This window comes from Haliotis asinina, chromosome 7, assembly GCF_037392515.1.
Source record: "Haliotis asinina isolate JCU_RB_2024 chromosome 7, JCU_Hal_asi_v2, whole genome shotgun sequence".
NCBI lineage: Eukaryota > Metazoa > Mollusca > Gastropoda > Lepetellida > Haliotidae > Haliotis > Haliotis asinina.
In genome coordinates this window covers 10038268-10064115 of record NC_090286.1, presented here as the reverse complement: position 1 = coordinate 10064115, position 25848 = coordinate 10038268, and the positions used below count along the sequence as shown (strand labels likewise).

Here is a 25848-nt window from a genome sequence, read left to right as displayed (position 1 = left end):
GCACTTGACTTGTTGAAAGTGGTTTCAAATTCAAAATGGGGAGGTGATCAAGCTATCCTTCTCCATCTATATCGATCTCTCGTGCGTTCGAAACTCGATTATGGCTCCATCGTCTATGGTGGAGCCTGCAAAAGCAACTTAAAACTATTAGATTCAGTCCATCATCAAGGTCTAAGACTTTGTCTTGGCTCCTTTAGAACTTCACCTGTTGATAGCCTGTATGTCGAGGCTGATGAACCATCTCTTGAGCAGCGACGTATAAAATTAGCTTTACAGTATGTAACAAAACTATATTCAAATGAGTCTAACACTGCATGTAACTGTGTTTTCAATCCGCTGTATGAGGATTTACACAAAAGAAATCTTCTCTTGTTCCGCCTCTTGGTTTAAGAATAAAACCACTTATTTCTGCTGCCAGCATTGAGCTGGAAAACATAGCTCCTTCCCGTCTTCTTTCTTCTCCTCCTTGGCAGTTGGTTAGGCCCCAAGTGGACCTAACATTGACGAATTTTAAAAAATCAGAAACGAATGAATTACAGTATAAACAAGAATATAATGAACTGAAACATAAATATAGCAATTATAAATCCTTATTTACAGATGGGTCCAAGGGCGGTGGCGCAGTGGCTTGTGCCACTGTCATTGGATCCAGAACAATATCTTCTCGATTACCCGATAATAGTTCTATTTTTACAGCAGAAGCTAACGCCATATTAACAGCTCTCAAATATATTCAAAGACACCCTAAACGTAAACAATATATAATCTATTCCGACTCTCTTTCTTGCCTTCAGGCTATTAAAAATATTTCTTGTAAACATCCACTTTTAATAGAAATTATTGAATTGTATAATAATCTTGCCACTGGCCAATACGACATCGTCTTTTGTTGGTTACCCAGCCACGTAGGTATTTCCGGTAACGCAATGGCCGATCTTGCTGCCAAGACAGCACTCAACAAATCTGTGACACCACTTCTTATTCCATACTCTGATTATAAAGCCAGCATTAGAACTTACATCCGTGATCTGATGCAGAAGAAGTGGGACACCCGAGTGGGCATAAATAAATTACATGCAATAAAGCCCTATATTGGTTACACCTACTTGGGTTGTCAGTCCAGATTTGACTGTGTTGAGAATTCCATCACAAGGGATCAGTATTTTAATTCACATACTATGAAGGATCTTTTTAACAGTGTTAGTCCTCATTTAATTATTGCATTTTTAAAGGAATTAAATTTGTTAACCGAACTGTAAATAGATAAATATTTTAAAATTGGAGGATTAAATTAGTAACTCAAATCGTTAGTGGCTGTACCCTCAAAGGGGGTTGAAGTACCGTAAAATAACTGTCCTCCTGAGAGGGTACGTAAGTCCAAAAACATTTGACGTAAATTTCAGTTTTCCAGCTTTTTAATCGTAGAATATGTGTGTTTTTACTTTATGGCTAGATTTGTCTAAATTGCTAAGAGCTGAAGGGATGATGTAAATCCAGCTAGGGTCCATGCAGGAAGCAAATGTACTGTAAGTCCCCACGGTCCTTAGTATGGTGATCTACCTTCAGTTGTTGGCAAGCTATAGCTCATTTTTATATTGTACTGTCCTCTATAGATACATTGTTTTAGGTCTATTGACTAGTTTTATATTCTATTCTGTGATATTCTAGTCAGTTTTACTGTCCTTCGTTGACAGGGTTTTACAATGTCCGTGCTAGTAATTCATTTGTATTTTTATAATTAATCGTTCTCGTCACGATATGGCTGCAATACTGCCGATGTGACGTTAAATACTAACTCACTCACTCTATAATCTTCTATAATATGTTTGCGAATGGAGCCCCAATGCCTCTACGGTGGAAGCTGCCATAACCGGCATCTCCTCAATCTGACGAGATGTCAACACGGGCATCAAATCTCAGTCTCATCTGTTGCTTGTACATTCACTATCATCTCTACAATCCGGCACGTTGTCTAAACCGGGTTCTTTCTTCACTCCCAATGAGTGCCGATTTAGCCAGCTTCCATTGTATTTTGGGTTTTGTTTTTGCACATACGTTTGGCCTTTGTTTCTTGTGTTTTCTTTCAAAGTGGTACAGCTCTTCTCTGTTCCTCTATGTTTCTGTACATATTTGTGTTTTACCACTTAATAGTTACGATAAAGAACACCTTTGTTCCCATTGTTTGAAAATCGAGGTAACAGATTATTCACATCTTTTCCCTTTGTGTCCTATACGGAAAACCTTACGCTAAATCACTTCAATTTAAACAAACATACCTTTAGCATCGAACTGTGGATAAAATTAAGAAAATCAGAATGATTTCAGCTAATTGCAGAGGCTATACAGAAAAAAATCCTATTCAATAATTTGTTGCGATATATCCATGTGGCTTAAGAAGATGTAACCCTTTAAGATGGGGTCTGCAAAGTATAACTGCACCTCTAAATTCTAACCCTAGAGGGGCAGCTATGCTTTTTAATGACATTGATCTTACCATACACAGATCATTAGAGGCACCTCCTCGTGGTGGGTGCTGGGTAACGCCAAGTGCCGTTCACCCCCGTTGTGGACCTGAGGGGATATTTGGTCCACCAACCCGTTTGCCGTGGTTTGCGGCCCTGTGTCGGTGGAGGAGAGGATCCTGGTGGCTGAGGGCAGGGGGAGCTCGGATGACGAATTCATACTGACTTACCATCGACTGCCAAACCCCAAACAAAAACAAACCGAAACGCCAACTAGATATTGATGAGGATGAACAGCGACCCTCGAAATCTATTGATTACTGGCCTCGTTTTCTGATCCTTGAGACTCTTGATAATACTCCTTAAAGCTGAATCCATTTGCGATATCTAAGGGTATCCATGAACTAGCAGGAGACATTAAAGATGTGAAACGCTTGCGTTCAGGATGTTTATTACTTGAATGTACGAGACCGAGATCGTCTATTTGCAGATATGACTGACATTGACATTGTATCGGAAATGAAGGATCAAAGTGTGCTGTATGTAAAAAGATATTCCACGTGAAAAATCAATGAGAGTGTTCCAACTAACACATACTGTTTTCTTTTTCTGCACAAAATCCACCCAAAACAATCAGAGCAGGTTACTGCAGTGTTAATGTTCATGTATGCATCCCCAATCCTCTGAGATGTTTCAAATGCCAGAAGTTTGGACATGGTGTGAACACTTGCACATTGTCTGTTACATGTGTTCACTGTGCTGAGAATGCGCATGTAACAGAAGATTGTGAAAGTAGCTCAAAAAATGTGCCAACTGCAATGGAAATCATTCAGCATTTTCTAATTATTGCCCCACTTGGAAAAAGCAGATGGAGATCAACGGGATTAAATACACTAATAATATCAGTTTTGCTGAAGCCAAAAAGTTGATACAGTCAAGGGATACTAGTGAAACTTATGCCTCCATCGCCAGAAAGCCATCAGAAATTACCAACAGAGAAAATACTTCTCCAGTCATTACCTCGTGATCCCTCGTGTGTCTGATAACATCCATCCTCGGGCACATAGCTTGTCGCCCTCTAAAAAGGTGCGGGGTAGATCCCCAATCATCCCATCATAGTTTCTTCCAAAAATATAATGCAGTGGAATTGTAGAGGATTAAGGACTAATTCTAATGAATTACAACTATTGGTCCAAGACTTTGCACCATCTGCTTTCAACTTACCTGAAGCAGACAGATACTTTTAATTTACGTCAGTTCGACAGTCTTTACGTTGAGGCCGATGAACCATCTCTTACACAACGTCGTATAAAATTATCTGTACCATACATTACTGAATTATGCTCTAATAAATACTATATACTATATATAATATAATATAATAGATAGATAGATAGATAGACAGAGCGAGAGAGAGGACGATACAATATGTATATAGAGAGAAAGAGAGAGAGACAGAGAGAGAGAGAAAGGTGGGGCGATACAATATTAAAACAAGCTATAGATGACCAACAACTTCAGTTCAAATTAAAATGAAAACAGTTGGATGTCAGTAAGTTTCACTTAATGAAACAGATCCCCCTCACTAACCATGCAAAGAAAATATTGGCGTTCGGTATACTAGATGTACTGTATCTCAGCAAAGTGATGCCGTCTAAGTCTAAGTGAGAACTCATGAGAGTTTTAGGTATGGCAGGTTATTACAGAAAGTTTTGTCAAAATTTCTCAGATGTATCACCACCGTCAAACCTTTTTGAGGAAAAGGTAAAATTCCATTAGGATAGCAGTTGTCGGGCTGCATTTCAAAAAGTCAAAGCCATACTAATGAATTCTCCGGAATTACAGTCACCAAATTTTGAGAAAGCATTTAAGTTACAGAATGATGCAAGTGATGTACGTGCAGGTGCTGTCTTGATTCAAGAGGATCATTCAGGAACTAAAAACCTAGATATTTTTCCAAGAGTTTGACAAGCATCAAAGAAATCAATGACATTCAACAATTGGGAAAGAGACATTAGGTCTTATGTTAACTTTACGGCATTTTGACGTGTACCTAGGTACCACTACTTTGCCAATTGAAGTGTTTATTGATCACAATCCCTTGACTTTTCTTCATGAAATAAGAAACACGAATCAAAGACTCATGAGGTGGAGTTTGACTTTGCAAGGCTCAATCTTGTGATGAGACAAATTAAGGGCAAAGACCATATTTGTGCTGGTTTTGCTGGCGTCCCAGGTTGTAAATGCATGGTGACTTGTTGTATGTTTGTATCTGCGTTAGATCATAATACTTCTGCAAGATGTATTTCATGTTATTCATATTATTATTTGTCATCTTATTAATGTTAGTTATCTTGAAATGATTATAATGGAAAGTGTCTGTGAAACTTTCTTTTCCTCAAGGTTTTAAAGTGTTATGAGAGTGTGTTTTCTGTAATTTGTATTATGATTGATTAAGTGATAATTATCAGTGGGTCACAATGTTTAGAGCTTTGCGTGTGAATTGTGGGTCACGTTTCATATCATATATGTTACATGGCAACAGTATCTGAGCGGCAGGCCATCTTGATAGTGTTCCGGTTACCTGCCCTTGGCAATCGAATGTTTACTTCCTGTTTGCAAAGGTTCTGTCTAAAGGGTTACAACCACACTTTGCTCGAATGTTCCATATAATGGATGGTTGTTGTGTTGACGGACACACACGGACTTACACTTGGACTTTTCACCTTGAGGTCTGCTTCTGCCTATCATCGTCTATTTGTCAACAACATCCGACTTCCAATCTCCATTCAAGATTGACATTACGTGCCTGACTGTTCAGTATGGAAATAAGCTTCAGTCAATATATTGCTGATCTCAATGTAAATGCCAAGATTCAAGTGAATCAATATTTAATTACCTTAGACTTGTGAATCAATTGCATTGTAGTAGGAAACTGTATTGTTATTCGCTGTAACTTGCTCATTGTTTGCTCAATATAGTATTGACTATTTTAAACTTCAACATATGTCATACTTGGGATTTCACTTTCTTATTTTAAACTTGTCTGTGTTATATTTTGCTGGTTCATAGGCGATTTCTTATACCTTTCGTCATGACCATTTATTAACTGTAACATAAGTTTTAACTTACATTCTAAGATGCTTCAGTTAAAGATCAATGGCGTTGACAGTACTCTATCAGACGACAAAATGCACCTTTTTCATTATGTCCCGTCACTGCCCCATTCTAGGCTGCCGCTGATCCCTCCCGCCTCCCCCTCATAATCGAACACTTTTGCATTACGTGACGATGCATGTCAGTTGTTATCGCCTCGAACAGCCTCCCACAATAACTACTCCATTTTGCATCCCGTTTCTCAGGTAACTTCACTTGTGGATAGTTTATGTTTTCGGGCGTATAAAATGTCTCCTAGTTCATAATTTTACACCAACATTCCCACAATGCAATCGTGGAACGTCGCTTGAGTAGTCAGCTTCACATGTCAGTTGCACTAATCTAAGCTTATGCTGAGAGTAGAAGAGCGACGTTCCTATTTTCCCATATGGTTTACGTTAATCGTTTGGTCTTTTTTGTGTTTTGTTTTTCTTTACATTGTTCAGCTTAACGTTAAGGGATCACTCACGTCAAGGGAACAGCGTGTCAGTTGGCCCTGTGCCAGGCAGGATACTTAATTTAGGTCACCGTCGTTTGTTTTCTGCTTTGATTGATCTGGAAATTATTGAATTTGGCATCGTAGAAAAGAAATACATTTCACCCTTCCAGCAGAAATACAGTTCACTCTACCACCATGTATAGTGTAAAAAAGCACAGTTTCGCCCTGAACTATTATAACGTTAAAGCACTGGGGAACAAGCGAAAGTGAGGTTTCTTACATCATACATGGTGTTTGAGCGAACAGTATTTCTTAAAAATATATATCCAATGCCTCATACGCTTCCAGTTTGGTTTTACTAGACTTTCGGTTCATTTCTGTGTTCAGGTACACAGACAGTACATAGTTCTGTATTTGAAAATATAATAAACATCGAGACATATTTGTTTATTGCGATTTTTTAATACAATCGGCAGTTATAATACTATTCAGTTAACGACCCTTTCGTATTTTGGTGTAAACGTGAAGGCACGGTGCTGGAAAAACATTTACAAGGTCAATACGTTTAAATGCATGTAATAACCGCCCCCAAAAGTGACTTGTATATAACATTCCAGATTCGAACGCAAAACCCAACCCAAGTCTTCTGAATAGAGGTAAGTACTCTCACATTAAGGGTGGCATGGTCTCAAGGCAACAGCGAGGGACAGTCACTTGCAGTCGCACTCACTCAGTGTTTGTGCATTGAATGAACTTCTACATGAAATGTCAGTTTGTATCCTGCCAACACAAAATGACATTTTCTGAACGCACCAATCCCCCATCTTCTGAACTGTGAATGACAACCACTTACAATTTCCTTCTCGAAAGTTGGTCGGGGGTCGCCAAATGCATTTGGTGACATGTAGCGTAAAAAGATACTGGACAGGAGACGGCACTGTTTACAAATCTGAAAGTTCCAATTCTGCCTGGGAAAACCTTAGATTTTTTTAACTTACTCTTGAACGTTTTTTCAATTGATTTCAAAAACTCACATATCATTTGAAAGATGTACATATAGAGTTAGGAAAAGACAATTAAAAAAATAAAACCTAGGGACAGGTCTTACTAACGAAAAGTAAAACCTAGGAATGGGTCTTTCGTATAAAACAAAAAGCTCAAATGTGGTTATTCTGAGAAGACAAGAGATGACCTAATATTGTGAGAAGTAGCTTTTAGGTTTATAATAAAGGTTCAGACATTGCCAGCATCTGGATCGGTGGATTCCTTAACAACGCCATATTTCAGTAAAAGGAAAGCAGCGAAGAAAGCAGCTGACGACAGCAACTGAAGTCCAGTGTCCATCAACTTCACACGATACCGCAGACTTGGGAGATCATACAGTGCGCATGCGCCTAACTCACCACAGGCGTTTTCCCAGAGGGTACACGTGGTGTCAATGACCATTCCATACACAATAGGTGAAGGCAGGAAACCTTGATAGAAGGATTCGTTCAATATAAGTTACCTGTATCATCAATACATACACATTGTAGATGAAACATTCAATTCTTGAATCTGTATCTATTTGAAACAAAGTGATAATTTTGAACTTTCTGACCATAATTTCTGAATGGATGTAAATAAGTACCTACCTACAAAGCTATTAAGGAAAGACGATATAGCGACAGCCATGGATTTGTCTCTCGGATGCACAATCCTTTCAAGCAAATCAAAACGATCAGTGATATTACAAATATATCAGTCAGTATGATATACAGAACAGTGAGACACATAATTAATGGAGTACAAATATTGAGGAATTTGTCAAAATGGTGACATAAGGACGGAGGAGTTAAGGGGCGTTTAAGTATTGTCTGTTTACCTTTCATATGACCTTCCAGATCGATAATTTCGAATGAAGCTGGTTAATATCTTATTGTCCCGATGCTTTCCTGACCAATAGTATAACATAAATAACAGCAAACAGTTGGTTCATGCGCTAATACTTGTGTTTCTAGAAATACGTATGTACCTTCTTTGATGGTATCTTCAGGGTACTTCAAATTAATCCCACCATCATAACATTCGTACTGATTTATAGGGTTTGTTTCTTTTTAGCCCTGTGATACTTCCAGGTAAACAATTTTGACAACAAAATGTTCATTGATTGATATTCGATCAGTGAACTGAAAGATATCCTCGAATAACTAATTATAGGCTCCCAGTGACCGATTCTGATGTGCGTTCCAGATGCTTTCTAGATAGAATGTAACAAACGTTAAATAATTACTGAAACATTTTCGGTCAGATGTAGCAAAAAAGATTGCAATAAAAAGAATATGGAGGCAGAAAGTGTGAGAATTAATCCTCGACGGTATTCGACTCTATCATGAGCATGTTTGTATGAGTCTCTATGACAAGAGTGATTGTGACAGGTTTTGGCGGAAGAGTGAGTCTGTCCCACACTAATTTGAAGACAAACTCATATCACTCACACACACATCTGAAAGTGAACGTATTTCCATCACAATGCGCTGTCCTTGATTTAGTGTAACTGTATCGTGCATAGATTTGCATAGAGTTCCATCTGAAGACATGTGAAGCCGACAAACATGCATGAGACTGCAAAGATGAAGAAACTAACACACGACAACTGATATACCCGCCAGGTTTACAATGTAAGCGAAACTCCATGTATAACACTGAGATGTGTTGCAAGCACCTACTTCATTAAGGTAATGACGACAGGAACTAAAGCAATTGTCGCCACAATCCCGGAAACCATGTCAACGATGACGTAGGGGTAAAAGTAGGGACACTCGGTCTGACATCTTCCAGCTCTGCCCTCGTTACCAGCAATCTCAGCACATCCCGAATATGTCTGAAATATCTCTACTTCTTCAAAACAGACACGCAATTCAGGGACAGAAATTACAACTGAAAGCAGAAAATGAGAAGAAAACACTAAACTTGGTACTTTCAAATGAGACCATAAGTGACACTGTATTCCTCGCACATATGCCGGATACCGACATCCTACCGTACACGGATAGTGACCATGTAAAGTTTTAGGGAACTCTTTTTAATTTTTATTGCTCAGGCGCCTAATGCTTAATTTCTTCACGTGATTTGGCCCCTTTTGGTATATTCATTATGCGAACAGAAGTCACTTTCCAAATTCATAAGAAATATCTGCCTGAAACAGAGTCGAGTGTATAAGTGTAAACATGAGAAAACATCTGTTTCAGCAGTTTTACAACAGTTTGATGCCGTTTGTAAATAAATTAAATCGGGTCTAAACCAGGCAGTCCAACGACATACGATACGATGACTGAGCATGTATTTAATAACCACTGTGAAATAGTGATCTACGTCTAGATATTTGTTCACCTGAAATGATTCGGGAGCCATATGGTAAAAGTCAAAATGGGACATTGCATCGGATATATACTATCCAAACAAAAGGAACGCACAGGTAATTTGTATTTTTAAGAATATATAAATTACACATTGTGTTCCAAAAATCGTCAATATATGAGATAAAAGTGTCGATGACATGATTTTGCACAAGGAAAAGAATCGACTTTACCTGAAAATGTTGATTTTAATGAGATTTCTTACAAGGATTAGAAAGGCATTGCCACAACGAAACAGAAATCGCCTTCCAAATTGTTCAAATTGTGCAGAGAAGAACATTCACTGTCTGACAATGAAAATCCAGATCACTTTCAGAAATTGGCATTCGTTTTGAGGGGGTTTCAAGGTCAAGCACTACGTCATGTCTTGACTCTACGACACGGAACATCGCCATTGAAAGAATGCATGCTGGAGATTACCATTCTTCTGGTGCCAGGACTGAATGTTAGTCCGAACAAGTTATCATAGCTTCCAGCTGGTTGCAAACAAACAGGCATAAAAAAGGACCATCCTCGTACATGCAGACCTCGAGTTACATGTACCACTGCAGCCCAAGATCGGTACATCCGAGAGATTGTTCTGCCACGGGTGAGAACACAGCAGCAAGGGGGCTCTGACTTCAGAGGATATCCGATCAAACTGTACGGAACAGGCTGGAAGAGATTGGTCTGAGAACCAGGAAACCCGACGTTGGGGTCGTACTACGCCATCACCATCATGCTCAGCGTCTGTTATCTGAAAGTATCCACTTGGCTATATTGACATTGCCCTCTTCTAAACTGGTGTAAAAAATTCATGCACCAGACTGTTGCAACAGATTTCTCGTCTATGCGTGTCTTTATTTGGATAGTATAATTTATCACTGATGCAACAAATTTGGAAGTTTAACACGAAACGTAAGGATTGTGGTTGTTCTTGTGCACTGTCAAAGTATCGATGAAAATGCAATGAAAACGTTTTAACCACGCATTTTCGAGAGCTGCCCATAGTATATATATATATATGGCGTGTCGCGCGTGGTTGCCATTCGGTAGTGATTGCCGGAGTCGTTAGCTACCCTTTGCTCTGAACAAATGTCTGGCCTCTCTTCGACAAACATCAACAGTTTCCGCAAAATTCTGAATGACTCGGAAACAGAAAAAGGCTCTCAATATCATTTTCTACGTGTACGATTATTGTGCCGGAAGCATTACGGTTTAATAATGAAACTGGCATATTACCACACGTAAAATCGTATACTTATAGTTCCATTGTGAGTCTGACATCCCACCGTACAGGGAGTGTAAGTTTACATAGAATTCTGTTGGGAGACTGACTTCCCACCTTACTGGAAATGACACACTTACGGTTCCATTGTAAGACTGACATCCTGCTATACAGGGATTAATATACGTCACTCCGTCAACTCCACACAAAGGCATGAACTCATTTGGATCGCAATTACAAACGGTGTCGTTGATCATAGCGTTCCTGAAATTCAGGCAATGTCAGTCAGATATACATTGTATGGTACGAAGTCATAGGATTATGAGTGACAAACGAGACTGTAATGTACAAAGCCATCACTAGCAAGACCAGCTTCTTGTGTGTCAAAAACTAAGACCATGTGCACAGACGTCAGCAATGTATTCAATTCACCATTTTAAAGTACCAAATGAGTGTTTGCCGTACAATACAACGTAAATACCGAGATGGTAAATTACATTGCACACACACTATCTTCCTTAATACAGTATTCTTAATACCATATTCCAAAGATGACTGCAATGAAAGAAAAAGGATCCTGTCAACAACTTGGTTAGTGTGTGCCGAATAAAGTATGAAGTATGAAGTAATATTATACTATGTATATAATATGATGTATAATATCAGATCAATGTCTCCTGATAAGAACTGTGTAAACAAGCATCTGAACTATTGATATTGTGATTACAACTACTGACACTTCTGCATCTAATTATACACCTAATTACATGGTTAAAACAACTGCCAACTGAACACACACTTTTCAGGAGATGGCACCTTGGGTTTACAGATAATGCCGTTTAACCCTCCTTTGGGACGAATAATCACTCACCTGCCATCACCCAGGCCCTTGATGTGTTGGTTCTCACAGCCTAGGACCAAAGTGAGGCCATACAGAAGAGTGCCAATGGGTATCACTATGGCTGTGAGCTTCATACATCCCACGCTGTTCAGTCGAAGTCGACTAGTGAGGATGCCTCCGAGTAGTGTGCCGACAATCGCCCATACCAGCTCCAGAATGCCTTAAACACGTAATATGCAGCTGTCAAAAGTTAATGATAAATTATGTTTTTCACTTTCGACCGTCCTTTCCATTTAACTTTAGTGAAACCCCTTATCCGTAGTTGTTCATATCTACAGAATAATTCCGATGTGACGTTAACTATTAACTCACCCGTTTTATCAGAACCAGCTCATTCTGATTTGAAACGCTTGTGGCCATGGTACAAAGCGCAACAATCATATGGAAGTTGGCCACATTTATCTTAACCATTCTGTTTCCTCTTCGCTGATGCTCGCAATTACACATAATCCCGATAAGTATTGTGAATTACACTGTAAATAATCACATTATTGAGACATACCACATATGAAGTTCGCCTCAGCTGCTGACTTCGTAAATTGGCTCTCAAGGTATTTTGGAGTGAAGCTCACATAACCCCCAACAAAGAAAACAATGCTAGATTTTCCTAAGAGGAGACAGGCTACTACTGGGTTCTTCAATATCCGTAAGATCGACTTCGGAAGATCTGTGAGTAAATAAATGTATCAAAGTTAAGTCACGACAAGGCACTGGTAGGTATCCAATTCTAGTTGGAATGGCGTTTACTTAGAAGACTGTAGAAGACTGTTCAGCAGCTACTGACTGACATAGACTGTGATGATTAATATGTATCCTGTAAGGTATTACAATCTGCTATGTAAGCCGTGATGAAGGATGAATATAATATGATTACTAGATATATAACTGAAGGCCAAAGCAACTCCAGTGCCCCACCAGCACATACATTCACATCATAATGGTGTTCCAAAACTGAAGGAAATTTTTCAGCTTCATGTTTTGTGCGGGGAAGGGGCTCACCCCTACTTTTAGAATCATATCCAGCTTATAGCAACGTCACGTTCGAACCATATATTAAACTAATGCTCACCAAATATACACGTGCAGACATAGGTGACGTTTGTATATTAATTACATGTTTGTTATTAGTCACGACAGTCTGTTTCTATGCGAAAATATATATTCAAATTACACCTTCAAATATAATGTGTACTAGTAGTATACACAATGGGGAAACGGCGAAAACTCCCATTATCAAGCCCCTTCATCTCATATTTGCTCTCACAGATCATCCGTGTTGCGTCTTGAGGTCGCTGTAGCAAAAGTCACGCATGAAGTGTTTGGATATCTCGAGAATACTCATTCTGGCCCATACAGGTCTGTTGTATCTAATATTCATTCCTGTCCTGTGTCACTTGGTTACTTCTTCTTCTTCTTCTTCTTCTTCTTCTTCTTCTTCTTCTTCTTCTTCTTGAGTTTCAGGGCCTGTTCTGGTCTCATCACCATGTAAGACTGTGTTCGTCGTGTTTTCATTTAGAAATGGCATAAATTCTTCTTCCATAACTATCAAAATACTCTTCAAAGATCTAACGAGCATGTTCACATTGATATTACACAGCGTATCATGTTATCCATTTTATTCATCGTTCAATATGGCTTAAGTTCCTGAATACTGGTTGCAAATTTGTCTGGCCAATTCTTGATTAGTTATCATATCAAACTCCAAAAAAATGTTATCGATGGAGTAGAGGCCCTTGTCAATTGCCAATAAATATCGCAAACCTCTTGCTAAGCATTCGTATTAATCAAATTGCGTACCTGAGTTTCGGAAATATCAGAAACACTAGAAAAATAAATGAATAAACTTTAACTCAAACATTGGAAAGGACTATGATGAATTATTGTCATTACATGAGCTACATATCGTCCTTATACAAGCTCATGATACACAGGTGCAGATAATAGTCACTATCAGCTGTTGAAGCATTCACCTGGATGATTCCAGGAAACACTATTAGAGATTTTGGGTAAGCTACTAGGAATTTCCCACCGTGTGGAAGAGTGCCACTGTAGTCCCAGTTCCAAGGCCTGGACCGGATCACATTGATCCGTCTAATTACAGTCCAGTGTCTTCAACCAGCTGTGTCTGTAACAGCATGGGGCTAATGGTAAATAATAGATTAACGTGGTATCTTGTGTTACAGTCTAATACCTTCAACCAGCTGTGTCTGTAACAGCATAGGGCAAATGCTAAATAACAGATTAACGTGGTATCTTGAAACCAATAACCTAAAACCAATATTCCTTGAGGTTTCAGGAAAAAGCGTAGTACCGCAGATCATGCAGTACGATTAGAATTCCTTGGTAAGAAACAACAAGCAGTATTCTTTGATCTGGCGTTAATATAAAACGTGTAAAGATCATGAGCTATTTTTAAATGACACTCCCATGGCACTTGAGGTGTCAAGGAGATCAAGTTCTGGGGTCTTATTTTGGACTCCCATTTAACGTTTGTCCCACGTATCAAATGTCTGCTTCGTTGTCAATAGTCAAGAAAATTTGGTTTCAGATTCAGCATTTGATAAAAAAAGACGAGCGACCGAACATGCACCCAGTCATTCACTGTTGCGAACTGTCGTCTTCTCCGACGAAAGCCGGCATTGCGTCTCAACGACTGACGGCAGAGTGCCAGTGTGGTGACTGCTACTGCAACTACAGATTTTCAACTAGAGATTTCTTCAATGGCCTGCCCTCAGTCAAGATTTAAACCCAACAGAACACTTGTGGGACGAGGTTCCTGTGGCCTTCACCAACCGTCTCATCCACTCCATGTACAGACGATGCAACGCTGTTGTCAATGCTGAAGAAGGTTATACACGCTATTGACTTTCAGATCGCACTGTCGCGACATCATTGTAATTTTGACTTGTAGGTGTTGGAAATGTGTTTTTAAGTATTGATGATCAAACTTTTTTTAAAATCATTTTGATTTTGAAATCTCTCCGAAATTTATTATGTTATTTACATGTGTTTGAATTAAACTGATTACCAATTTTCGAAAAAGGAGTGAAAGAAGTGTGTAAACAATGATTCAGTCAATTGAAATATATACACAATAAAAATAAATCTTTATTTGCAGATGGATTCAACTATGTTGGCGCAGTTGCTTGTGCTTGATGTTGGATCCAGAACAATATCTTCCAGAACACCGGATAACACCTTTATTTTTAAAGGCAGCAAACACTATATTTATGGCTCTTAAACATATCTAAAGACACTCTAAAATATACAATAAATACTCTGACTTTCCTTAGTGCCTTCAGGCTGTTAAAAGGTACCTTAAATTATTGAATTATATAATGAACCTTGCGACTACCAATGCAGCGGCGTCTTGTTAGTTACCCTGCCATGTTGTCACTTTTCGTAACACAACTCCCGATCTTATTGCTAAGGCATCACTGAACAAATCTGTGACACCACTTCCTGTTCCATACTCTGACATGGAAGAGTTCATTATGCGACGATGTCACTCTTGCCACACAAGATATTCAGTGGAATACCTTTTAAAAATGAGGATCTTTTTGTATCCCTGTGATGATACTTGACTGTGTTGATTTACCAATCACAGGGGGTAAGTATTTCAATGTAAAACGAATAAGGATCTTTTCACTACTGTTAATTTTGTTTTATCTTTTTGAAATCGGAAACTTAGAATTAATATGTTTTATAGATAGATGTGCTTTCGTGATTGGTAGGTTACATTAGTGACTTAGATCGTTAGTGGCTGCATCCTCAAGGGGGTTAAAGTATTGTTTAATAAATTATTATTGTCTAGAAACATAAGTCTTAAAGCATTCATATAAAATTTAATCTGGCTACATTTGACTACTCTCGCCAGGTGCTGATTGATTTGGAGTTGATATGAGTGAGTGAGTTTAGTTTTACGTCGCACTTAGCAATATTCCAGCTATATGGCGACGGTCTGTAAATAATCGAGTCTGGACCAGACAATCCAGTGATCAACAACATGAGCATCGATCTGCGCAATGGGGAACCGATGACATGTGTCAACCAAGTCAGCTAGTCTGACCACCCCGATCCCGTTAGTCGCCTCTGACGACAAGCATAGTCACCTTTTATGGCAAACATGGGTTGCTGAAGGCCTATTCTACCCCGGGACCTTCACGGGTCGGAGTTGATATGAATTCGTGCAGGGTCTATGCAGGTAACAAAAGGTACTGAAGTCCCCATGAGATCAGCCTTTAGTTGCTGGTGATCTAAAGCCCGTATCTATTTTGTACTGTTGTCGATAGTGGACTAGTTTTAAATTAATAACTAGAAGCTGAATAAATATTCTAGAAGTTGTATTGTCCTTCGATGACAGGATTTTACGTTCTAAAAATTTATTGATTTTGATGTTATATATCTTACATTCTTGTCGCGATATCGTTGAAATGTGACGCTAAAACAACACACCCACTCACTCAACCACACAAAATCCAGGTCAAATCTAGTTGGACATCATTTAGTGTTCCCGCTAAATATGGTTTGTGTTTATGGGATCCAACGGTAGACCTAAAGGGGGAAGGCCTGATGAGTTCTGTCATTCTGTATACTACTGTACTCAAACATTGGTCCTCGTCTGAGAAGCACGTCTAATAGTGTGATGAAATGTAGCCGCACTTACCCACTAAATCGTCTTTAAACGACTTCGACGTGGCAATAGCATTAACAGCAGGTTTCTTAATATGTCTTGGAAAGCAGCCCAAGGGTACGGCAAGAATGATGGCAGCACACCCTATGACCAGGAACCCGATCCACCACGCCCCGATCCACTGAGGGTGATGAACATCCAGCTGGGATTCTTGAAATTAGAACACACTCTAAAAATATTTCATTGACCGCTCCTTATTTTAGTTTTGTGTATTAACAACAATTACTAATATCTAAGGGTGTAGTCAACAGATAACATTCAGCACTTGTTGACATTTGAAATCATAGTAACACATTATTCCATTCACTTGAGAGCAGTGTTTCTTCTGAACCATCTTTGTGAAGCAAAATTCAGTTGGTCTGAATAATGTTTAGTTCACTTGTAACTGCCTCTACAAAACCTACCTCTGCTGTCTACAGGAATGGAGCTAAACCATCCACCAAGGTTAAGCGCAACACATGGGCCGAGGAACGACACAGTCATAGTGATACCTTTAACACCATGAAGGTGAACATAACAGAATCTGCAACATTCAGTATGTATAGTAGTACATTGTCAGTATGTACTACGTGCACAAATGATATGATATATATATGACACATTCTTCACTGACATCCGTAGCCTTGACACAAACGAGTTTTTAACCACGCAACAAAGGAGACACAGACAAGACTTTCCTGTTCATCACATTATTCTAGAACATCAGCAGCCCACAAAGGACATTACAACGCATTTGCTATATATATGATTCATGAATATTGTTTGTTCCAAATCCACGAGAGGTGTAATGACGTTTCAAATTCCCTTCAATCGTTATAGTTGTTAATAAAGCTTTGATCACATAATAATTCAGTGCAAAACTATAGTTTTCATTCTTGGGATACAGGAAACAGCATTGTGTTTCTACAACGAGGAATTTAATGACTGGCTTAATGTTTTAATAAAGATGGATTTCGATAAGCTAAAATAATAGGTGTTGTAGACAGTAAATTACCTGACAGTGGTAACTATCGGGTTAGACAGCTTAATTACTTTTGTTAAGAGACAACTGAAAATATGTTTTAAGTAAAATCAACAAAATTAAATTTCAGTAATTTTCACGTGGATACCAGGTGTTCAGTGTAGGATTATCCATTCTAACTGTTAACAACCAGGATGATATCCTTTTCAGCTACGTCGGTGTGATACCATAGTCAAAGAATTCCCTGATCACGCCGAAGGCCCGGTTCGATTACCCACATTGGTACGGTGTGTGAATCCCATTTCTTTTGTCCACCAGTGTAATATTGCTGGAATATTGCTAAAGGTTACGTGGAACCCAGGACACTCACTTACGTTCCAGCATATCTATCCTCCTTTGTTTCTTTTGAAAACAAATCATAAATTCATCTATAATATGTTGTAGGCCTTGGACACACAGATAAACATGTATCTTCCTCCAATTTCTCTTTCCCGAACTCTTCCTTTAATAGGTGTAGGAACTGAATTGAAAATTTAGTTTAATTACTGTTAAAAAAGTCATTTCACTTCTAAGATTGATCGTCAAGATCTTCGCATGTAAGACTTGAGGACTTACTTGTCAGTAAGCTTGACTGTTGTTTGTCACTGGAGTTGTTGTCAAGATAATGTAAACCAAGGGAAAATCGTGGTGATTTACCCACCCCTAGTAACACCATACACACGGCCAGCACATTGTACACCCAATGTCCATTGTCGTTCGCTTGGTCATTCATCACAGGGCATCGCTTTGTTTCCTGCAAGGAATCCAGACATAGTCTGGCTCTTTCATGAGACGAATAATTGGAGAACACGTCCTCTCCACTACGGTGCAATACAGGACTCACGAAGTGTAACAGACCCGACATGAAACTTGCAACACCATACACAGCCAGTGCACATGAAATGATCCTAGGTATGAAGTGCCTTGCCCCAAAATGGCTGAAGAAGAAAATGGCTGAAAGATAACCGATTTCGTTGCAGCTAAGGAGTAGGCCACTTCTTGTGCTGCTAAGACCGAATTGCCTCTCCAGGGAGGTAATTTGGGACACCGTGTAGGTCTTCACTGCCTCGAACACCAGGCATGATGCACTGAACACAACAGTGAACCAGAGAACGTTGTTGAAACACTGTTGTTGTCGGTGTCTCCCTGATTTGATTTTGGCTCTCATGCTGATGCGCTCCATCTGCAGATTAAAGAAGACATAAAGCATAAGACATAAGACTGAGGCAGCAAAAGCAATTTGCTAAACGTTTTAATCTCTCTCTCTCTCTCTCTCTCTCTCTCTCTTCGTAGAAATACATATATTAGCCATGTTAGGTTTCATGGTTCATGGAGGCACTAGAATAAGTTGGTACGGATTGTTTTGATATCTACTTATGTTAGTTATAAGTTATGACTAAACTAGAGTGTCGCATAAAGCATTGGACGAATGCAAATGTGCTAAGTTAGGTTTTAGGAGCATGCTAAAATAACATTTCCCCTTGCAGAAACCCACTGGCCTTTGACTGCTTCTATAACTGAAGTAGTAACTGCTAATACCTGCAATGTTTGCTCATTCACTCACTGCATACATGTTGAGGGTACATTAGAAACTGTCATACCAGAAGAAGATTTATATATGCTACATGGGACATTGTTATTGTGAGTTTCATAGTTATTCAAGGTAATTCATACTAAGTGCTACCTGGGAAAAGCAGACCACAAAAGCAGCGTGACAACTGAACGTTTTCATTTTCTCGCAATTTCCTGTCTTGGTGGCCTGATCTGACAAATTTGTGAGATATTGATTAATGTCCAAATGTTCCGTTCTCGTGTTGACGAATTCTGACAAGTGCTGTGAACGAAAACATAGTGTCGATAGCGAGAATGTTTGGAGCTCCGGCGCATGTACAATTTCTGCATACAACAAAAACCTATGTAGTGGTGACATGTTTTTACTTACCAAGACAAATCAGAATAATGAAGAACGAAGAAACACTGTAAATCAACTTGAAAGCGTTCAAGTTGTGCTGATCTACTGAGCCCACGACAGATAGCGGTTTCCTGAAGCGGGGTAATTTAAACTGCATACATCATAAACGTCCATTGCCCCCTATCATCGATACTGATATCACCCGAGGTCTCTCTGCATGTGTGTATGCGTGTTATTGTTGTCCTTGAAGCGGCAAATTGAAGACAAGGACTCACAGCACGTGTCCTTAAGCAGATTTATGAGCTTCCATGGACGTCCTGTGTGTTCATATTGTTTGCATCCAAATAAAAATATAATGACCTCAAGATTTTTAGATGATGACTATACAGATATTATACTAAGGTTACGTCGTTCAAATAAAGGTATTGTCTTACCAGAAAAGACAAACATTCACTGCAATGTACCAGTATTTCTCAGTGACTTTGATCTGTCACTGATTGGCACCAAGGGGAGCTTCTGGATGTCTTTTCCTCTGATGAACTACGGACTATCAAATGCTCCATATGATCACTGAGAACATTATATGGGATATTTATATCATGAGACTCTGTTACTATTATAGTTTATAGAAACACGAATGATAACAGAACGCTTCTAATGCAGAGATATTTAACTTACTCACAATGTATAAATTGCACTTTCTGATAAGCATAGTAATTTATCATTTAATACATTTTTGTTCAAGGATATCCATTACTCGTGAATAATTTAAGAAATAAACACCTAACGTTGCATGTATGCACATGAGTTCATTATAGCATACCATCTACTTTACATACCAATGTAAAACATGTAAACTTATTTTAATTTAGTACTGAGTAATATTTCATGAACACAAATTTTAATTCAAGGTAATGCCCACGTGACAAGATATTTATCATACTGATACATTTGCAATAGGAGATAACGGAAATTAACGCAAATGTTTCTGATAATGTTATTTATATTTTCATTTCTGTTTGCAATCCATATGAAAGCATGTTTGTTTTATGTCACGCATAATATACTCTCCAAACTCAGCAATACAGCCCACATTTTCGGTAACATTTCAAAGAGGGTTGTTTGTCCTGTAAAATCAAAATAAACAATTCGTAGACGTAAGAAAGGCGAGTACACTGTTGATCAGATGCTGACTAGAGTGTTATTGATGAAAAGTTATCACCTGTGGTGAAAATATTCCCTAGAAAGTGAAGCATTATATAATGGAATGCCGATTATATCATACGAAATCTTAGAGGATCAGTGCTTGAGAAAAAGGATCATTTTATTACACGTTTGGAAAAATAAAATAAACCTTTCCATCAGAATGTGAGAAAAGAGATGGTTTCAACTTTCCTTATTCAGGTTCCCCTTCATGTCGGGCAACATTCCAACATTTGAAGGTAGGTGAAGGTCTCTACTGCCTGAAGAGTCTGCACTTGTGGCTCGTGGTACTGGTTCCCTGGAGCTGGTTGGAACATCACTTCGGTCTTCTTGGTGCTGATGGTAAGGCCGAAGTTGTCGCAGACTGACGAAAGACCATCTACAGCTGCAGTTCAGGGCGCAGTCATCAGCGAACAAAAAGTCTCTGATGACAGTCTCCTTCACCTTCGTGACAGCCTGTGGACACCGGATGAAGAGCTTTCCATCAGACCTGTACCTGATTTCGCAGTGTCTGAAGGTGTCTGAGAGGACACAACCCCGCTTCCCTCCCCCCTCTCTCTCTTTCTATTCCCCCATCTGTAAACTTTTGAGGTAGCTGTTCTTTGCTCCACATGCTGGTCAAGGATGGATGGACCTACTGTCTTGTACACTTCTGCAGGGATGGCGTCGGAGTCCCAGTGGACAGCTGTTCTATGGCTTTACTGTCCTCCCTCTCTGAAACGGGGACATCAAGCTCGTGGTTTGTGGCACTTGTGGCAGACGAGCGATGCTTAATCGTTGATCTGGACTGACCAGTGGAGCACATTGTTGAAGTGTTCCTCACATCCCTCCAGGATCAGCTTCTTCTCTGTCAGAAGGGTGGTACCGTCAGCATCGAGAAGGAGGGATGATCCAGAGATCTGAGGTCCATAGACTTCTTTGAGGGCATCGTAGAACTTATTTGTGTCGTGCCTGTCAGCATAGTTTTGGATCTCATCGGCCTTGGTACTACACTAGGAGTCTTGCATGTGGTGTAGTTTAGCTTGTACTGTGCTGCGGGTGTTGGTGAATGATGCTTTCTTTAAATGCTGGAAGGGTCATTCTGATGAGTCCGTAGTAAGCGATGTTTCTCGTCTAAGAGCTCCTGAATCTCTGTGTCGTTTTCATCGTACCAGTCCTGTTGGTTTCTGGAGGTTGGGCTGATGCATTCGAGAGCGGCGGAGTGAGTGGCGTCCCTGAAGGTTGCCCACTGATCGTCAATGTTGGTTTGGTTGAGCTGGAGATTTGATAGGTGGCTATCAATGGCCCTGTTCTCTGTCATGGTCTGCCTGTCCCTTGTCCTGACAATGGCATAATCAATAAGATGCCAATGCTTCGAGCGAGGGTGCATCCATTACCGGGTCGGTAAGCGAAACGTGGTGTTGGTGATGACTTACAATTTCTGATACCGTGATGTCCGTGCGGGCCCTACACGAGCATTGAAATCGCCGAGGATGAGTTTCTCGGACTTCACTGAATTGATGAGGGAGTCGAGTTCCCCATAAAACGTATCCTTGGCCTCTTCAGGGTTCGTCATGGTCGGAGCGTAGGCACTGATGATAGTTGCATTTGTTTCCTTTCCAAGTGGGAGCTGCATTGTCATCAGGTGGTCGTTGATACCCTCGGGGATGCTTTCTAGTTTCCGCACGTGGATGGATTTGAAGGCAAATACAACACCTGCCTCACGCCTCTCTTCACCACTTTCCAGAGGAAAGTATAACCGCCACCAGTTTCTGTCAGTTGACCTTTATCTTCGAAGCATATCTCGCTGAGAGCAGCGATGTCGACGTTGTAGCGGGTCAGCTCTCTGGTCTGCCTGCTTTTGTGTTAACTACGTTCCATGATGCTAAGGTGAGCACATTTGTTATCTTCTTTCTTGTGTTTGTCTTTCGAACGCTAAGGGGGATCACTGCCAATGAGGCAGATTATGTTTAGGGCAAATGTCACGTACAGGGAACGGTAACAGGTCACGTTTTGGCATTATGCGCTATGCGTATCATCACCACAACAGATGCCTCAACATTTTTAATGACCCTTCCATGAGCACTTTTCTGAGAGCCCAAAGAAACTTCACTTCACTGTAAAACTATAAGTTTACAATTTTAATTGAAAACTATCATTAGTCTTAACATTACAAACATTTTTTTCTGTTTCCCAGAACGTGTGGGGTACTTCGTAACAAAAGTATGTATTCATTTGATTCCTCTCTCTCTCTCTCTCTCTCTCTCTCTCTCTCTCTCTCTCTCTCTCTCTCTCTCTCTCTCTCTCTCTCTCCTTGAGCTAATTTACCCATTTGAACATTTTTGTTCTTTCAGAGAGACCACTGAAACCTGGTAAAGCTCTTCATCAGCTCGGGGCCCCCGCCGACTCTACACGCGGCCCAGACAGCGAATGGGACTTCTCCCAGGAAACACTGCCTAGTCGAAGCCACCAAGAACGTTTCTGAGAATATGAAGGCTCCCCAACACTGCAGCCTTCTGCATTTCCCAGATTGACAGAAGGGCTGCGTTCCCGGTGGAGAACCCGGGCACTCTCCTGATCTGCGCCAAGAGATTAGGAGGTACAAAACCGTCAATGCGTCTACTCTCCCGAGATCCCGCCGGATGAACCACCATCTTCAACAGCACACACTCTTGGGCCCGGATGTACCGCCATCTGTAAGTGTAACTGGAACACCGGAACCAGAAAGAAACCTCCTTGCCGGAACCCGGAGAGAGGGAGGGCTGCGTTCCCGGTGGAGAACCCGGCACTCTCCTGATCTGCGCCAAGAGATTGGGAGGTACAAAACCAAGGGTACCAAGAACAATGGGGAGCCTGACGACAGTGTACTTGGGATGCAAGCGAGACATTTCAAAGGCGAGGTCCGCATATTTATTACGCTTGTCCTGAATCTTGCCAATCACATTGCTGTCAAAAGGGACAGAAAATTCAATGATATGTATAATTTCATTGGCTTTATCAAAAAGGACAAGGTCAGGTTTGTTGGCAGGAGTTCGTCTCAGAGTGCATATTGGCCTATTCCAGAGAAGTTTAAAAGCATCATTTTCCAGGACGCCCTGGACATGTTCAGGGTCGTACCAAGGATGGACCTCGGGGTCAAAGCCGCGGGCATGGCGGAGACGATATTAAACCTCCCAATTTATGTTTTTAAAATGCATTCATCAAAATACACACCATTAATCTGCCACCAGCACACAGGGTACTCATGGTGGTTGTGCAAGGTGATAGCAGTTACGGTTTCATTCTCTAAGAGCTGTAAATGTTTGAATTATGCACATTATTTCAATACATGCCTGATCTATTTTGGCCTTGGTGTATGGAAAGGTGTGCAGGACAAATAAATGATCCGCTGTAAAGCTTACGTTCGTTGTTGTAGTTAGAAATTCATTGATTAATTCATTCTTCATCAAATATCACTTGCTCTTCACATGTCAATAATACTTTAATATTGCAATTATCATGCACCATCCATTCCATGCAGCTGTTGCTAACACTCTTCTGATCAGTTCAGTCACTTCATTTTAGAAAGTCATTTCGGAACAGTTAGTCAGGAGGACCTCAGTTGTCACTGCGTGAACAGTGTGCCGCGTCATGCCATACATGCAACATACATGCTGGCCGCCACGACCATACATATCTGTAATCGGACATATGAACATGAACTCTTTGCAGTATTGTTATGTTACCAAAATATCACCCCATCAAGTAATCGTGGGTTGATAAAACACAGATATCAAATCATCCAGGAAAGTGCATTTTATTACCATATTTAAAAATGTAAATGAAATAAAACATAGTATCAAATATCTTTATTGAAAGCAAAAAAACTAACAAAAAACAGTTGATAATAACAGCAACAACGCAGCGAGATCATGAACCATGCATGAATGACGGATACACGTGTCTTTCCACTTTATGAATTTTATATGAATTTTCATTTTTCAAAAATTTATGGTAGTTTTGTTAATCTATGTCAAAATGAGAGATTTGTATCTTACACGAACTAACGGGTTACAGAATAGGCAAATACAACCATTAAGTATTACTTCTTTTTAGAGTCTCACTAATTGTTTTATCTGTATTCAAGAAGTTGGTAAGTAAAGAATGAAACGATGACAGAAGATCAATGTAAGAATCTACATCAAAACGTCGCTCTGTGCAGAAAACAAAAAATAAAGAGGACAATATCCTCCATTAAGTTGTACTTTTCATTCTGTCTAGAGACAGCACGTAAAATGTGTCTCTTTTTTTCAAGCCGTCGAACAGGCACATAACAAAAATGTGAAATATCTGTCGGATGATGTCAGCATCCTGCTATAATGAGACATGTGTGCGTTATTGTTGTATTGTTATATATATCATTCAGAGAACTATTATTATGATAAATGAACTTCATAATGTGGCTGTAATGACCTGTCCCTCGAATTACATGTGCCTGATGCCTCTGTTCCCGACAGATGACTGAATTAGAAAATAATGATCATGTTTTAAGGGTGATTTCATCCTTCAGACATATGCAAACACAGAATTTAACTGAATTGTTTCTGAAGATTTGATATTACCATGACCATATATTAACTTGTAGGTCAACAGTATAACATTTGTTTTTACAAAATAATAAAATAAACGTCTTCTAACATACGATGCATGCACAAAACAAAACCTCATCATTTTAAGATTTCTTTGACACAAAAGGCGAAATTCAGAAGTAAGGATCGATGGTAACTTACTGATAAATATACCATTAAAATAATCATTAAAAATAACTGTACAATAGAGGGACAAAACACATTTAACACAGAAAATGCAAATTCATTAAGAATGGGAGTGTTGATAGTATCAGATATTGTCTGCAAGTTGGAGTCTTTAGGTTTGTTGATCCATGAAGTTTTGAAGGAGAATAAGTGCTCGCTACACGTTTGCATAGATGCTTTGCGACTCTATGAACGCCGAAGCTACGTCATAACAAAGAGCAACGTCCGCCTGAAGAATAGAAAACGTTTCAGATCAGTAATTATGTAATCGAACTTTAATATTTTAATTGTTTGCAAAGCATTGTGATTAGATGGCATGATATATGCAAAACATAAATTCAAATATTTAGGTTACCTATTAATGGTGATACAATGGGCAATATCAATCGCTTCGTTAGAAAGGTTATACCCCAAAAGTCGATAGCGAAGAGCAGGAAGAGATCACAGCTACGTGAATGTCGAATGTCAGCATCATATCCCGCTTTTTCATTACATGAAGCGAGAAATAATGCAAACCAAGAACAATTCAGAGTGAGTGAGGTTAGTTTTACGCCGCACTGGCGAGCACAGCTGTCTCCGCAGGTAGACACGCACTCTGAAACAATTTTATCAACACAAGTGAGGGAGTTAAGTTTAACGCCGCACTCAGCAATATTCCAGATATATGGCGGCGGTATGTAAATAATCGAGTCTGGACCAGGCAAA

The 25848-nt window shown here is 39.6% G+C and overlaps 2 protein-coding genes across 2 annotated transcripts in view; both read right to left on the bottom strand.

Annotated features, from left to right (window-relative positions):
* Positions 1–7290: 7290 nt before the first annotated feature.
* On the bottom strand, positions 7291–21986 carry LOC137291260 (solute carrier organic anion transporter family member 2A1-like). The gene is made up of 12 exons (XM_067822563.1): positions 21787–21986; positions 21195–21322; positions 20629–20756; positions 17833–18439; positions 16661–16747; positions 16230–16406; positions 12066–12230; positions 11534–11723; positions 10803–10926; positions 8766–8920; positions 7692–7756; positions 7291–7532 (listed from the first exon to the last, which is right to left on the bottom strand). Exons 1-12 carry the CDS (start codon positions 21984–21986, stop codon positions 7291–7293), a joined length of 2268 nt encoding a protein of 755 aa, XP_067678664.1.
* Positions 21987–24130: 2144 nt separating this feature from the next.
* The window catches only part of LOC137290328 (receptor-type tyrosine-protein phosphatase mu-like), a 28440-nt gene continuing 26722 nt past the window's right edge, over positions 24131–25848 (bottom strand). The window contains exon 27 of the mRNA XM_067821171.1: positions 24131–25372. Coding sequence (XP_067677272.1) covers positions 25301–25372 — 72 coding nt within the window. The 3' untranslated portion in view covers positions 24131–25300. The remainder of the gene's footprint in view (positions 25373–25848) is intronic.

What these genes read in the sequence shown, in the direction of transcription:
- LOC137291260 (XM_067822563.1), bottom strand. Translation starts at nt 21,986, where the DNA reads ATGCAGCTCCCACTTGGAAAGGAAACAAATGCAACTATCATCAGTGCC. An exon ending in AAGGGCCTGGGTGATGGCAG is followed by an intron (nt 10,927 to 11,533) that starts GTGAGTGATTAT and finishes CCTGAATTTCAG; the next exon opens with GAACGCTATGATCAACGACA. An exon ending in GTCGTCATTACCTTAATGAA is followed by an intron (nt 7,757 to 8,765) that starts GTAGGTGCTTGC and finishes TTTGCTTGAAAG; the next exon opens with GATTGTGCATCCGAGAGACA.